General features: G+C 34.6%; 2 protein-coding genes across 2 annotated transcripts; one reads left to right on the top strand and one right to left on the bottom strand.

Annotated features, from left to right (window-relative positions):
* The first annotated feature begins 887 nt into the window (after positions 1 to 887).
* On the top strand, positions 888 to 5,177 carry LOC145574263 (calreticulin-3-like). The gene is made up of 14 exons (XM_081632015.1): positions 888 to 1,068; positions 1,223 to 1,330; positions 1,411 to 1,603; positions 1,806 to 2,064; positions 2,177 to 2,233; positions 2,342 to 2,389; positions 2,743 to 2,829; positions 2,926 to 2,983; positions 3,077 to 3,144; positions 3,271 to 3,363; positions 3,982 to 4,038; positions 4,139 to 4,240; positions 4,334 to 4,369; positions 4,491 to 5,177. The coding sequence occupies exons 1-14, from the start codon at positions 930 to 932 to the stop codon at positions 4,500 to 4,502; spliced, it is 1,317 nt and encodes a 438-aa protein (XP_081488141.1). The 5' UTR covers positions 888 to 929; the 3' UTR covers positions 4,503 to 5,177.
* Positions 5,178 to 7,691: 2,514 nt separating this feature from the next.
* Positions 7,692 to 12,613, bottom strand: LOC145574265 (uncharacterized). The gene is made up of 9 exons (XM_081632017.1): positions 12,056 to 12,613; positions 11,469 to 11,531; positions 11,296 to 11,391; positions 10,698 to 10,745; positions 10,399 to 10,470; positions 9,631 to 9,689; positions 9,011 to 9,098; positions 8,758 to 8,928; positions 7,692 to 8,024 (listed from the first exon to the last, which is right to left on the bottom strand). The coding sequence occupies exons 1-8, from the start codon at positions 12,596 to 12,598 to the stop codon at positions 8,788 to 8,790; spliced, it is 1,110 nt and encodes a 369-aa protein (XP_081488143.1). The 5' UTR covers positions 12,599 to 12,613; the 3' UTR covers positions 7,692 to 8,024; positions 8,758 to 8,787.
* Between the last annotated feature and the right edge of the window lie 856 nt (positions 12,614 to 13,469).

The raw sequence follows: 13,469 nt of genomic DNA on the forward strand, positions 1-13,469 counted from the left end.
GATCTTATGGGAAGACTTTGAAGTAGACTATTCTAATAAAAGTCGCCCCAAGTCTTCTCTTCTTAGTCTATGAAAAATATTCGTTTGCATTTGGTGGAAATTACAGGATTACTTTAATATTTGTGATCCTTGTGAATCATGCTTGTTATACTCTTTACTCTTAAAATGACTTTTATAATTTCAGATATCAAGTTACCTGGGTAATTTCACAACTAAAACAGTCATTTCACTCTCCTCTTGTATCCTAGAAATTCAATGTCTTTGAAAGCAGATATTGATATGATTGTTGCATAGAGAAATATTTTAGTTGAATTTCAATACCGCTCTTACTACTATATGAAGTGTTCCCAAAACAAAAAGAAAATCGATAACATATGTAACATAAAATCAAACGAAATATGGCAACGTCATAGCCTTATTGGATTGTTTTATAACAAAGTTCTCAAATCATGAACTCTTTTACACATATTTATTTTAGCTTGAGAAAATGTGAGAAAAATTACTATTACCTCCGTTGCTTTTTAATTACAACAAACTAATTTTTTATGTTTCACAAATATTATTACTTTGTTGTAACTAAAAAGAAACGAAGATAGTAATAAAATTTGTCAAAGAAATTTCCACTTTGTCTTAGTATGTGAATAGTAGTAAAATTTGTCATGAAAATTTCCACTTTGAATTAGTATGTGAATACAACTTGAAGGAAACTCAAGAACCCCACACGATGCGGAGACTCAAATTCATTGGTTGCTGCAATATTTCCATCAATTCTCATTGGTTATATTCCTAAATAGTTTAGGACCCTACTAAAAAAAAGAAGGCCAATGGTAAGACTGTAAATACAAGCCAAATTTGAGCCATTTCCATTATTTATTTCCTATAACTAGCTATTCTTGCTGCACACCAGCAGCAGCAACAACACTAGCAGTATGCCAATGGCTTGGTTTGGTGTAACGCCTTCGAAACTTGAACTTCCATTATTAATACTTTCTCTGCTGCTTGTATTACAATTGTTATTTTTTATCCATCCAGCGCTCTCAGAAGTTATATTCGAAGAGCGATTTGAAGGTACTCTCTTTTTACATTTCACTTGAACTTATATTGATCATGCAGACATGCACAATGGATGAGCTCAGGAGTCCATGCACAGGGGCTTTACTTTTGTTATTATGCTGCTGTGTTCGATATATTTGAGTCTAAATTTAACTTTCGGAATGTGCAGATGGCTGGAAGAGCAGGTGGGTGGTATCAGACTGGAAACGAAGCGAGGGAAAAGCAGGCACATTCAAACACACAGCAGGAAGATGGGCTGCTGATCCTGATGATAAAGGTAGGTATCTACATGCCATTGAAAACTACAGTACTAAATATAAAAAGATCATTTATACCAAGATTTTTTTTGTTTGGCAGGAATTCAGACTTCAATTGATGCAAAGCATTCTGCCATATCTGCAAAGATACCAGAATTCACCAACAAGAACAGAACATTGGTCCTTCAGTATTCCATCAAATTCGAACAGGACATCGAATGTGGTGGTGGTTATATAAAGCTTCTATCTGGATTTGTCAATCAGAAGAAATTTGGTGGAGATACTCCTTACAGGTTTGCCCTATCACATCAATCATCCGGTTATTAGAGGTGGAAAAAGGTCATTAGAGACGGGTCATATTATGTTCTGATCAAAATCTTTTTCAAGTTTAAGCTAAAAAAATCATGTAGCATACATTACATAACCTATATATGAAAGCTTTATGATTATATTTGAAGTTTGAATAATAAGTTGGAATTTTTCTTTTCTTGGCAGTTTGATGTTTGGACCAGACATATGTGGTTCAGATACAAAAAAGCTTCATCTTATCTTATCATACCAAGGCCAAAACTATCCTGTAAAGAAGGACCTGCAATGCGAAACAGACAAGTTAACACATTTCTATACATTCATACTTCGGCCAGATGCTACTTACAGCCTCCTTGTTGACAATCGAGAGAGAGACTCAGGAAGTCTTTACACGGATTGGGATATCCTTCCTCCGCGAAAGATCAAGGATGTCAAAGCTAAAAAGGTCAGAAATTTATCAGGATTACATTGTATGAATATTGCACAAGACTGAATTATAACACTGTAAAATTATTCTTCATTTTCTAAGACAACTGTTTTGCTTTAAACTTTTGTAGCCTGCTGATTGGGAAGAAAAAGAATATATTGATGATCCTAATCATGTCAAACCTGAGGTACAATGATTTCATTTCTCTGTAAACTGTAGTATTTTCTGTATTATGTAATTGTTACTATTGTAAGCTAATCACTTGTATAATTACATGATCATGACTGAATTGCAGGGTTATGATTCAATACCACCCGAAATTCCTGACCCGAATGCCAAACAGGTGACTTGACTGTTTAACACCTTTTTTCTTTATGTGGGAGTGTCTAAAAAAAGCATATGTAGGGCAATTACAGCATATTTGGGACCAATTAAAGTGTTGAACAAGTCAATATTGTCTCTTATATCCAATTAACATTAAGCGAAGTATGTAGAGGTGGCAAACGGATCATTTGGAGAGAATTCTCCGAGTCATATAATGATATATGGCAATCAGACAAATCAGTCTAAGAGTAACATCTAATGTCTTGAATTTTGCTAATGTACTCTTGGTAATGGTGAAACAAAGTTTGGTTATATTTGAAATCGAAAACTGAATAACAAATCTTGTCTCGTTTGTGTTTCGTGTTTGGACAGCCCCCTAATTGGGATGAGGATGAGGATGGCTTATGGAAACCTCCAAGAATACCAAACCCGGAATACAGGGGGCCATGGAAGAAAAGGGTAAACTAACTATTCATATCATTTATACTGCATATTAGCTATGATAAAGTGTTTCATTATTACTAGATTAGCTCTGAAATTCGTTCTTTTTACCAGAAAATCAAGAACCCCGACTACAAAGGAAAGTGGAAGACTCCATGGATTGACAATCCAGGTATAATCAAACAATAGTTCAATAAGCTCGTATTTCAAAATACAGTACAGCCACAAAATAGAGAGATTTAATGAGACATCTTGTTGTTTTCAGAGTTTGAAGATGATCCTGATCTTTATGTACTGAAGCCTATCAAGTATGTGGGTATAGAAGTCTGGCAGGTAGGAAACTAACCCATCAACTGTCTTAATGACGAGTAAAAATCGAGCAAAATTTCAATTAAAATTAGTTCGTTTAACAATAAGTTGAAGAGAACGGGGCTTTAGTGACGTGCATTCCGAATGCAGGTAAAAGCAGGATCAGTATTTGACAACATTTTGATATGTGATGATCCGGAATACGCGAAACAAGTAGTTGATGAAGTTTTTGCCAATAGAGAGGTATTTGTTTAAGATGAATGCACATCAATCAATCAATCAATCAATCAATCAAAGCCTTAATCCCAAAAGTGGGGTCGGCTAACATGAACCAAATTTGATTATTCCGTGTAGTCATCAACATAAATCTTTCTCCTCCATCCCTTACGATCCAAAACTTCATCCTCACGTAAATCCATGCACTTCATATCCTTCCTCACTCCTTCCAACCAAGTCATCTTTGGTCTCCCTCTTCCTCGTTTAATCCCTCCATGGTCCCACTCTTCCACTCTTCGCACCGGTGCACCCTCGGGTCTCCGTCTTACATGTCCAAACCAACGCAGACGATTTTCCCTTAGTTTATCTACAATGCCCGCCACACCTACTTTCTTGCGAATAACCTCATTTCTGATTCTATCTCTTAAAGTGTTTCCACACATCCACCTTAACATGCGCATTTCCGTAACCTCCATCTTTTTAATATGCTCTTTCTTAGAAGCCCAACATTCTGTACCATAGAGCAACACTGGTCGTAACCTCCATCTTTTTAACATCCACCTTAAGATGAATGCACATACACTTTAATAATTATCTGAATTGACAGCACCTAAATGTTGTTCATCCTGTTCATTACCATGCTAGATTGAAAAGGAGGCGCTTGAAGAAGCAGAGAAAGTGAGAAAAGCGCAAGAGGAGGAGGTACGAAATGATCCATTCTCTATTGTTTTTATTTCCAGCATTGTCGGCTTTGAAATTATGCTAAACAATAATTTCATGATTTTCTGTGTTCTCTCTGCAGGAATCTCGAAGAGCAAGAGAAGAAGGTGAAAGAAGGAGAAGAGAAAGGGGTTATGATCGACATCCACGACACAAGGATCGCCACAGAGAGCGTTACAGACGGGTATGAATGCATAATTTTAAAGTTTGTTCACTTTCCGAACTCTCAGCTGATCATATTCGGTTTAATAGCTGACAATGTTTATTCTTGTTGCAGCATCATCGCCGAGACTATCTTGATGATGATTATCATGTAAGCAATTATTAACAGTGGCTGTTTATGCATACCTGCTTTGATAATCAGTCATATACAAGTTAGTAGAATTTTTGGCATACCAAACAAACAACTAAAATGTGAAATTATGGTTTTGCAGGATGAATTGTAAGGGCTGTACAAGAGTATTTTGCATCACACAGTGGCTTTCTGAGCGCATTTTTGTTCCTATCATCATATTTCCTGTCAAAGGCAGATATATTTTTTTTATCCAGGGTTTTGAGATACTCATTCTTCTAAGAAATAGATACTTGAAGCTATTCTTTTTTTTTTTTTTTTTTTTTTTTTTTTTTTACAATAGCTACTTGAAGCTATTCATAAATGAATGATTTCCGTTTTGAACTGCATATATAATATATATATACTAGGGTTGTAACTCGTGCGCAAAGCAATGTAGTGTTGCTAATGAGCCAGACTGAAAGTGTGACTTTTTTTTAGCTAGTATTTATGTTATTTTAGTGGACATTGGAATAAACGTAAATTAATTTGTAAACGTAGATGTCGATAAATAGAATTGCGTTAATAAATAGAATTGCATCGATAGAATTGTATACATGAACAAAAATGTGTAAGGATATCAGAAATTTGCCAATACCAAAGGTCTGGATATCCGAATGCTTACCCATTACGAGATTGTAAAAATTGTTTTCGAACATCACCGGTTACCCACTTACCCTGTTTTAAGTACTCTGTTTTTTAATATAAAAAAACCTTAGTACTTTGTTTTTGAATGTAAAAAAAACCTGTAATCTGTTTTATAAAAGAAATCTAGTCGTTTAATTTTCTACTTTTAAATCTTTTCAAGAAGTCCCTGTTTTATTCAGATTTGAACTCATATTGTGAACTCTGTTTATCATTCAAAAATGGCGACGAAGCCGACGATTTACTGAGTGGGTTTTTCGTTGCCATCCACTTATTACGTTGATAATCACATACCGGAGAATTTGAGAGTGTCGACTGAATTGATGAACAGACTTGTAATTCACGGTATCTGGAAAAAATCTGGTAAATCGATATATTATTATTCAACAAATGGGTATTGTCCGAAGAATTAACAATTATTAGATAACGAAATTCATTATTAGAAGGAATAGTTGCATGGTTGTGTATAATGATTCTGAAACTGGTTACAAAAGTTGAACTATTTCACAGTGGCGAATCTACCAAATTTATTAGTCGGTTCAATTAATATGCATGAATCAAATTATATTAAAATTATTTATAAATTAACAAATTACGGGAATTAATATAAATTAGATTAGTGATCAAGGGATTGGATAATTGGTATTTATTTTTAAATTAACCTGATTTGAAATTGCTTTTTAATTTTTTGATGACCATTTACAATAAGTTCATCATAGTTTGAGTTTAGAAAACAAGAAAGTTCCCTATACTTGGGTTGTAAGCCGAACGATATGATTTATTTTTATCAATTAATTTTTAATTATCCTATTTTAATTGAATGTAAGTGTGGTCAAAACATGTATTAATTCATTAAACAATTTTTTGTATTGGTTTACAAGTTTGGTATCATAGTTCCCTCTAGGTTTTTTCTCGGGAGGGTTTTTCCTAGCCTTTTTTGCTAGGGTTTTTTCTTTGTTTTTTCTTCAATCCTTCCCTACTTCTCTTCATCTCCTTCATTCTTGATTTTTATTTGTGAATTTTGTAGGGGCTTCCACTGGTTTTTACCGATGAAAAGCCCCAAAATCTCTTTTAATTGCTTTCAATAAAAAGATACCATCCTTAAGATGGTGTTCCTGGTAGGGGTTTTAATTACTTATTTATTGAAGAATGAAGATCGAAGGTTTCGCAATAACTACCGGAGTTTAGAAGACCACGGAAGTATATTCATCCATAAAATTATGCATCTACAGATCTTTTGCCGAATCAGAGCGAACTCACAGATTGTATTGCTTTGGATGAAGTTTTTTGTTAAGCCTGGTATCAATCGATTTTGCGATGTTGTTATTTTTAGGGTTTTATACATTTTTGTTGGAGTTTTAAATTTCTCAAAAATTGATTGTTAGTGTCGTTTTATAAATGAAATCTTTAATCTTCCCGTCAAAAAAAAAAAAAAGGTTCGGTATCTTTTATGTTACTTTTTTTCAAACCTGAATATTATTTTATTTTTTCAACAATGTTGATTTTTAATTAATAACTTCTAAGTTGAATTTTGATGATGCGTGCAGATGGCTAACCTTTTAAAAAGAATTCTTATTGGTGGTATTTATGTCTTATGCATATTTGTATGGTATTTTATTGAGAAATTTTGTCAAGAACTACCAAATAAAGCGCGTGTTTTGAAAACAAATACATATTTTTTTTTTTTTTAAATTTCAACTAGAATATTCGGTATGTAAGTTTCAATTTTTACCTTTACCTCATAAAATCACCATCTAAATTGACTAAATTACCCTTCATTAAGGTAAAAAGTAAGACCCAAATGCCGGAGATTCTAGCCAAAATTGTTAGAGTGATAGTGCTACTTAAACTTTTTACAACTTTGTGATAGCCAAAATCACCATCTAAATTGACAAAATTTCCTATTTTATTATATCATAGTGATTTTTAAGTACTTATTGATGAGACAAATTGAACAAATTAAACCAGTCATCATATAATTATACACTTTGTAAAAAATGGAGAATCTAAAAAATGCTTTAAATATTGAAATAAACACAAATAATTAATCGATTTTAGTGATTTAAGAAATAATTTAAAGGTTTTTGAATTCAATGGGGATAAATAGGTAAAAAAAAACATTTTTAGGAATATAAATGTCCATGCATTATTCATAAAAATTTTCTTATACTTTTTATAAGGTAGGGATATTACTGAGAAAGCATTCCCATAGTCAGTATTCCAGGTTGGTGACTTTGACATATACGTTTATGTATTAGCACTAATATTAATTTGTACTTGTCAAGGTCCTAACTAGAGGCAATTTTTTTCAGTTTATCATGTTTTTATTTTTAGTTTTTTGAGGGGAAGCAGTTTATACGTATTATCAGTGATTGTATTTCCAAATTTTTAGTTTATATGAAATGAATATCTTACAAATCTTGTGAACTTGCAAATCTCACTTGTAATAAGACTTTTGGAATGTACATAATAACTCTGATCCCTTCGAGATGAAGAGTCGATCCCACGACTGTAGGATGTGGAAGGCCAATGATCCTAACTACCAAATGAGCCAACCATACCATTCAATGCATACATATATCAATTGTAAAATTGCAAGGAAAATTCTTTGACAAGAATTACCATCATAAAAAAATTAAGCAAAGAATAATGACTTGAATGAGCAAACAAAATTCATTGACTAAACAATTATGAAGTACCAAGTCAAATTTGGTCCAAGTTACAAAGGCCAAGTGCTAAAATGGAACCTAAAGTCACAATCAAAACATAATCACCATATAGAATTTGAGCCATATTGATATCCTTCCTAAGGCTAAATGCATATAGTAATCAAGTTTTGATGTGACTCGGAATTCAGACACTTCCAATGACATAAATATGTCTATATCGACTATATGCTTTCCAACAAAACTTGAGGGTCTTTGACAAAAGCCTCCTGATTTCTTCAAGGAACTTGGTTAATGATTAGTTGCACCACATAAGCCCATTACAGCTGCAGAAGAAAATACCAAATAGTTATTACTTATAAAAAAATAAAATGATATCATGAGTTAAAATTTGGGCTCATAGGGTTCTAGTAAACCTCGAAACTGAAGACACATCAGTATCACTAAAGTTGAGTTAAGGTAGTTGGTCCGAAATCATTGCATATTTTCATAACCAAGGCCCTATTCAATTCTACCAAGTCTTACTAAACCGAGTTTTTATTACTATACTAGAGTGTAGTGTTGTTTCTATCTATCACCAAACAAATTTTTGCACACTAAAACTGACTTTCCTAGATTGATTGTAAAAAATTGGAAATTCAGAAAATAGGGCCTACGTATGATATTCTTATTTACAAAATTCTGCATAGTAGCATATGATAATATCCAACAAGGTAAATGTACTTTCAAAGGTGCCTAAAACAGCTAATCTAATGCCTTAGGCAGACTACTAGAACATGTAGATCAAGGTAGGGTGACAACCATATTGTGCATGATAACAGATAAGGTAAATATACCAGCTTTCCCTAATATAAATGCACCAATGCGCATGAACTAACAATCAAGTGAGACTTTTGATTGACTAAAAATGCTGGTAATGTATATAGTTCATGAACAGTATAAGTATGTAAAGGACTAAACATATACACTACTAAACCATTCCCAAAAGAATGTTAGCCCTATATCACAGCTGTTAAGCTGATATGAGATTAAAAAGATTAGGAATAAGATCTAAGAAACCTCAAGTAATCAGTAGCTTCCAATAATAGACTATCTTCTTCGTACAGCTGCATTTGGAGCCCTTCCTGGTTGTTGCCCCCCTCCTGCTTGGCCAGTGGCCTCCTCTGGCACGTTCAAAGCTTGTGTCATACCATTCATAATCATCAGCCCAAGAGGGATCAAATACATCCACTGCAACAAAAGATTTCAAGAATATTTGGTCAAAAAGTATTAACCAGGAAGGACGGCTAGTCTTTTTCAAATAATCACTCACATATTTTGCCCAAAAGGATTTCTCTGGTTGATTCATTGCTTCAGCCTCTGCAATCTCCTCAGGAGTCTCTTCAACAAAAACAGGAGTTCTGTTGAACAAAGGTCAGCATTGAGCATATGCAAGAGGCAGAGCAGTAAGTACTGAGCAAAAGATATAAAGGAATTCACAGAGGTTTGTTAACATGATCTAGGATCAATTATTTGGATCAAAGAAATTCCTGACATAAAAACTCACTAACAGTTTTTTTCTGCTTGCTACCTCATACTTCTTACTCTCTTTGCCAATAAAATGCAAAGTAACCATGCCATGAACACAAAGAAAGAACTTATGATAAGAAACAATTGACGGGCAATGAGATGTGCCATTTCCCTAGGCATTGTATGACTTATTAAATAAGCAACAAATTCCTTATACCTTACCCTAGCATTGCATCACTTATTAATAAGCAACAAAACACTGTATACCTTTTCTGCATTTTTTATGTGTGTGGGTTGATGGAAGCTTAATAAAATTAATTCTATAAATTAAACCTATATTCAAATCTTTGTCCCGGGACTTCCAACTGCTTGACTTTAAACCAGGAATAGGAGCAAGTACAAGAGACCAATAAATAGGCATACCTTGGAGCCAGTTCGCTGTATTTCAACACTGAATGTGAGTTAAAAGACCATTTGGAAGGCTGAAAAATCATCAACATCTAGAATTCAGTCGCTTGTCAAACAAAAAAAAAAAAAAATAGAGAGAGAAGAATATATAACTAGCTGTGCCTGAGTGGATACAAGCAAGCAGGCTTGGGAAAAACTCTACACAACTTTGGTTTCGTTCTTCAAAGACATAGTCAAAAAGCAACTTGTAGATCACAAAGTAGCCAACAAGAAAGAAAAAAAAAACACTTTGTTCTCCTCGACTAAATATATTCAATGAGTCTAGTTAAGCAAACATAAGTTGAACTACACAGAAATAAGCTGAGAAGAACATGGGCTTATTCAGTGAGCATTCAGGGAATCTCTTAATAAGGCATGTAACACGGCTAATAACACCAGCTTGCTACAGTTGCAAAATTGAAACAATGCTCCTCTTAGAATATAAAATGCAATACTAACTGTACATAAAAAGAGGTCATTGACGTTCATGTGAATGTAAGACTACGTTATACCACATGCAGGGAAAAGGGGGAGGGGTAGAGTGGTTAATGGGTATTTATTAGTTAACTTTCATTCAAGTTACAGCTCAAAGTTTGAGGAATCTGTACAATATCTGTTCTTAACATGGAATCTTACCAAAAAAAAAAAGAAGAAAACCTAACAGCAGGAACAATAATAAAAGGCAGAATAGAGAAAAATTATAAGCTAACAAAAAGGATAGAAAAAAAAAAGGAATTAACTTACAAATTTTAAATGTCGAGGATATGGGCATGCCCCAAAAGAACCATAGTTGACAGCCAATATGTTCACTCCTTCCTACAGACCAAATATAAAAGAAAGAGGATTTAACTATTTATAAGCATAGACCATGAATAAACTACATAAAACAGAAGCACCTGAATCTTTTAATTGAGTGAAACTGGGACTAGAATTACATACAATACAGAAAGTAGAAAGATAATCAGCAGCAAACTTTGGTAACAACACTCACATCACATGACAAGATCAACAAGAAAATCAGATAAATATATGTAGATGCATACCATGTGTATGACAAAGTGTTCATCCAAAGCCTCTCTAGCAAGACATCTCTGCATCAAAAGAGCTATAGATTAGCATAGAAAGAAAAACAATTGCATAATAGCAAAAGCACCTGGTAGTCAACATCATGAATTTTACTGACATGCTCTGATTTGGACTGGAAGAATCAAGCAAACCTTAACATAATATACATTGTAGCTGGGATCCTTAATACTTTCGCAATAAGCACCAATTGAGTACAACGCCGCTTGCAGTACATAAGCAGGGACAGCAGAGAGCCAGAGACTAAGAATACCAAAACATAATAGCAAAGGCAACAAGACAGTGATACACAAGAATTAATTAAATCTGCTAACGTGCTAAGGGATGGCCCTACTTACAACTTACAAGGTGAAAAATTCCTAACATTCCAAATAGATAAACTAACAGTATTAATCAAACAGAAATATAGACTCAAGAATCAATATACTGCACAATCACATGAAATTATGACCTAACCTAAAGAAACGGAGTTGCAAACAAAAGTAATTGGAGTTATTGACCACTCTCTTAACAAGACACATAAGGGATATAACAAGGAAGTAGCTTAATGCAGCTTACCGCCTTTACAGCTGAAACAGTATAATTCCTTCCCGGAGGACTCAAGACGTTGGATGGAAGTCTTATTTTATAGAAATCATCTGTTTGCAACAGCTCCTATATACATAGATAAATTTATAATAAGCTATAGAGGACAAGTATAGAATGAGCACAAGCGATATATCAATTTTCACCTTGAATTTCTCCTGTTCTGAGCTTGTCAAGGTATTCCTCGAAAACCGCAATTTGGTTAGAGTCTGTTACCATCAACATATAATGTCAAACAACCGTATTGCTATGACGCTTCAAGAACTAGAATTTCTTGATACATTTTGATCCCAAGCTTACAATAAGAATTTAGCCATTGTGTTAATTGCACTGGTATCTGAACTCATATTCTAAGAATAAAACAAAATTCTACAGAATCCAGAGTATTTTCAGTTACAAAACCAGTTTTTCGCCATTACAGACCTCAAAGTCAACATCCTACCAAAGCTAAAATAACAATATTGCTTCTTTAGTTAATTAAAACCTTAAATTCCAGATTTGCTCAAAAGGATCAATTTATAGACTTAAATTCAATCTAAATTCTCAATACAATCCTCAAAACCCTAGAAATTATGATCAAATCCATCTCCCTCTAACCCATCAAACCCCACAAAACCCCGTAATTCGGATTCAATTTCCTCCACCCAAAAAACCCAGATTGCATCAAAAAATCAATTCAAAAATACCCAGAAAAATCAAATTAATGGGTCTGAACCAAAAACAGTGAACGGACCTGACCACCATGAGACCAGGATTTAAGACGAGCAGAGAAAGTTCCAGCATGGGAGAATTGGGAATCTCCGAAAGCATGTTCAACATTGAATTGAAGCTTAGAATCAATATCAGAATCCGACGATCTCCGCCTTGTTGTGGTGGGTGTAGCAGCGGTGGTAGGAGGAGAAGGAGTGGAGGATCGTGGGAGTTCAGATGATTGTTGCTTTGAAAGTCCTTCGAATTCATCGTCGTCGAGAAGAAGTTCGTCAGATTGGAAGGAGAGAGATTGAGAAAAGAGGAGAGAGAATGAGAGGGTGAGAAGGAGGAACAATGACAATGAAGTCTTCATTGTTGCTGGTGATGGTGGGAGAGCAGGGGAGGTGAGAAGTGAGAGAGTTTGTTGTTGTGTGGAAAAGGGGTGGTTTGATGTCGCCGGAGAGAGAGGGAGAGGAGACTGAGGAGTGAGGATGTTGAATATTAGACGTGGGATGGCGGGCCGAGGGGTACGGGCCACAAAGACAATAATGTAAACGGAGATAATAAACGATACCACGGCTATCATACCAATACTTTAGCTTTAAGCATTATAACTTGAGGTGGGCAACGTGTCGTGATGGACCGTCGCGAGTTGTGTCTGGTGGTGGCTCGTGCCTTGCCTGCATCTTGGCGTATCGGACTATCATTTAGCACACCCTAATACACGTGTCTGGCGTGTCGTGCTGTGTCGAGCACCGAGCTGCCCATAATTTTTTTATTTGTTTTTATTTTTTATTGTATAACTTTTAACATAGATATACTATTTAAATAATTTTATTAATTTATGTTTATTTTTTTTATTATTATTGTTCTTTTTATTATTCTTATTTTTATTATTATAATTCTTTATTATTGTTTATGTTATTTTATGGTCGTGCCTAGCGTGTCGTGCTGACGGGCCAAACTACCGTGTCGCCTGTGGGTTTGTGTCGTGCTCGTGCGGGATTCTTGAAATCGTGTTCATGGCACATCACATGGCCCACTCTTTGGTCACTGTGCCATGCTGGCATGTCGGGCCCGTGCCGCCGGCCCGTGCCCACCTTTAATTATAACCAAGCACATTGATCATTCATATAATCGTATTTGTATGGGTTATGATTTTATGAACTTAGAATTATAGCCTATAATAAGTCATATCCTGTTTGTATTTGGTCTCATAATTTTCTATCATTTTCATGTTGTTCACAAAATCTATCAAAAACCATGTAAGAGGTAAGAAAATTACATAATTTTGACTATTTTAACTAAATGGGTCATATTCAGGTTGGTTTCACGTCGTGTTGTGTCGATTTTTGTGTTTCTCTCACATTCTCAATAACTTCGTGTTCGTGTCATGCCGATTTCGATTGTATTGCCGTGTTATTTATACTTGGGAGTTGGGATAGCCTTAAATGTGT

This window comes from Chenopodium album, chromosome 13, assembly GCF_948465745.1.
Source record: "Chenopodium album chromosome 13, dcCheAlbu1.1, whole genome shotgun sequence".
Classification (NCBI taxonomy): Eukaryota; Viridiplantae; Streptophyta; class Magnoliopsida; order Caryophyllales; family Amaranthaceae; genus Chenopodium; species Chenopodium album.

What these genes read in the sequence shown, in the direction of transcription:
- LOC145574265 (XM_081632017.1), bottom strand. Translation starts at nt 12,598, where the DNA reads ATGATAGCCGTGGTATCGTTTATTATCTCCGTTTACATTATTGTCTTT. An exon ending in CAGAACAGGAGAAATTCAAG is followed by an intron (nt 11,392 to 11,468) that starts GTGAAAATTGAT and finishes CTATGTATATAG; the next exon opens with GAGCTGTTGCAAACAGATGA. An exon ending in AATCCTTTTGGGCAAAATAT is followed by an intron (nt 8,929 to 9,010) that starts GTGAGTGATTAT and finishes CTTTTGTTGCAG; the next exon opens with TGGATGTATTTGATCCCTCT.
- LOC145574263 (XM_081632015.1), top strand. Translation starts at nt 930, where the DNA reads ATGCCAATGGCTTGGTTTGGTGTAACGCCTTCGAAACTTGAACTTCCA. An exon ending in GGTGGAGATACTCCTTACAG is followed by an intron (nt 1,604 to 1,805) that starts GTTTGCCCTATC and finishes TTTTCTTGGCAG; the next exon opens with TTTGATGTTTGGACCAGACA. An exon ending in CTAATCATGTCAAACCTGAG is followed by an intron (nt 2,234 to 2,341) that starts GTACAATGATTT and finishes ACTGAATTGCAG; the next exon opens with GGTTATGATTCAATACCACC.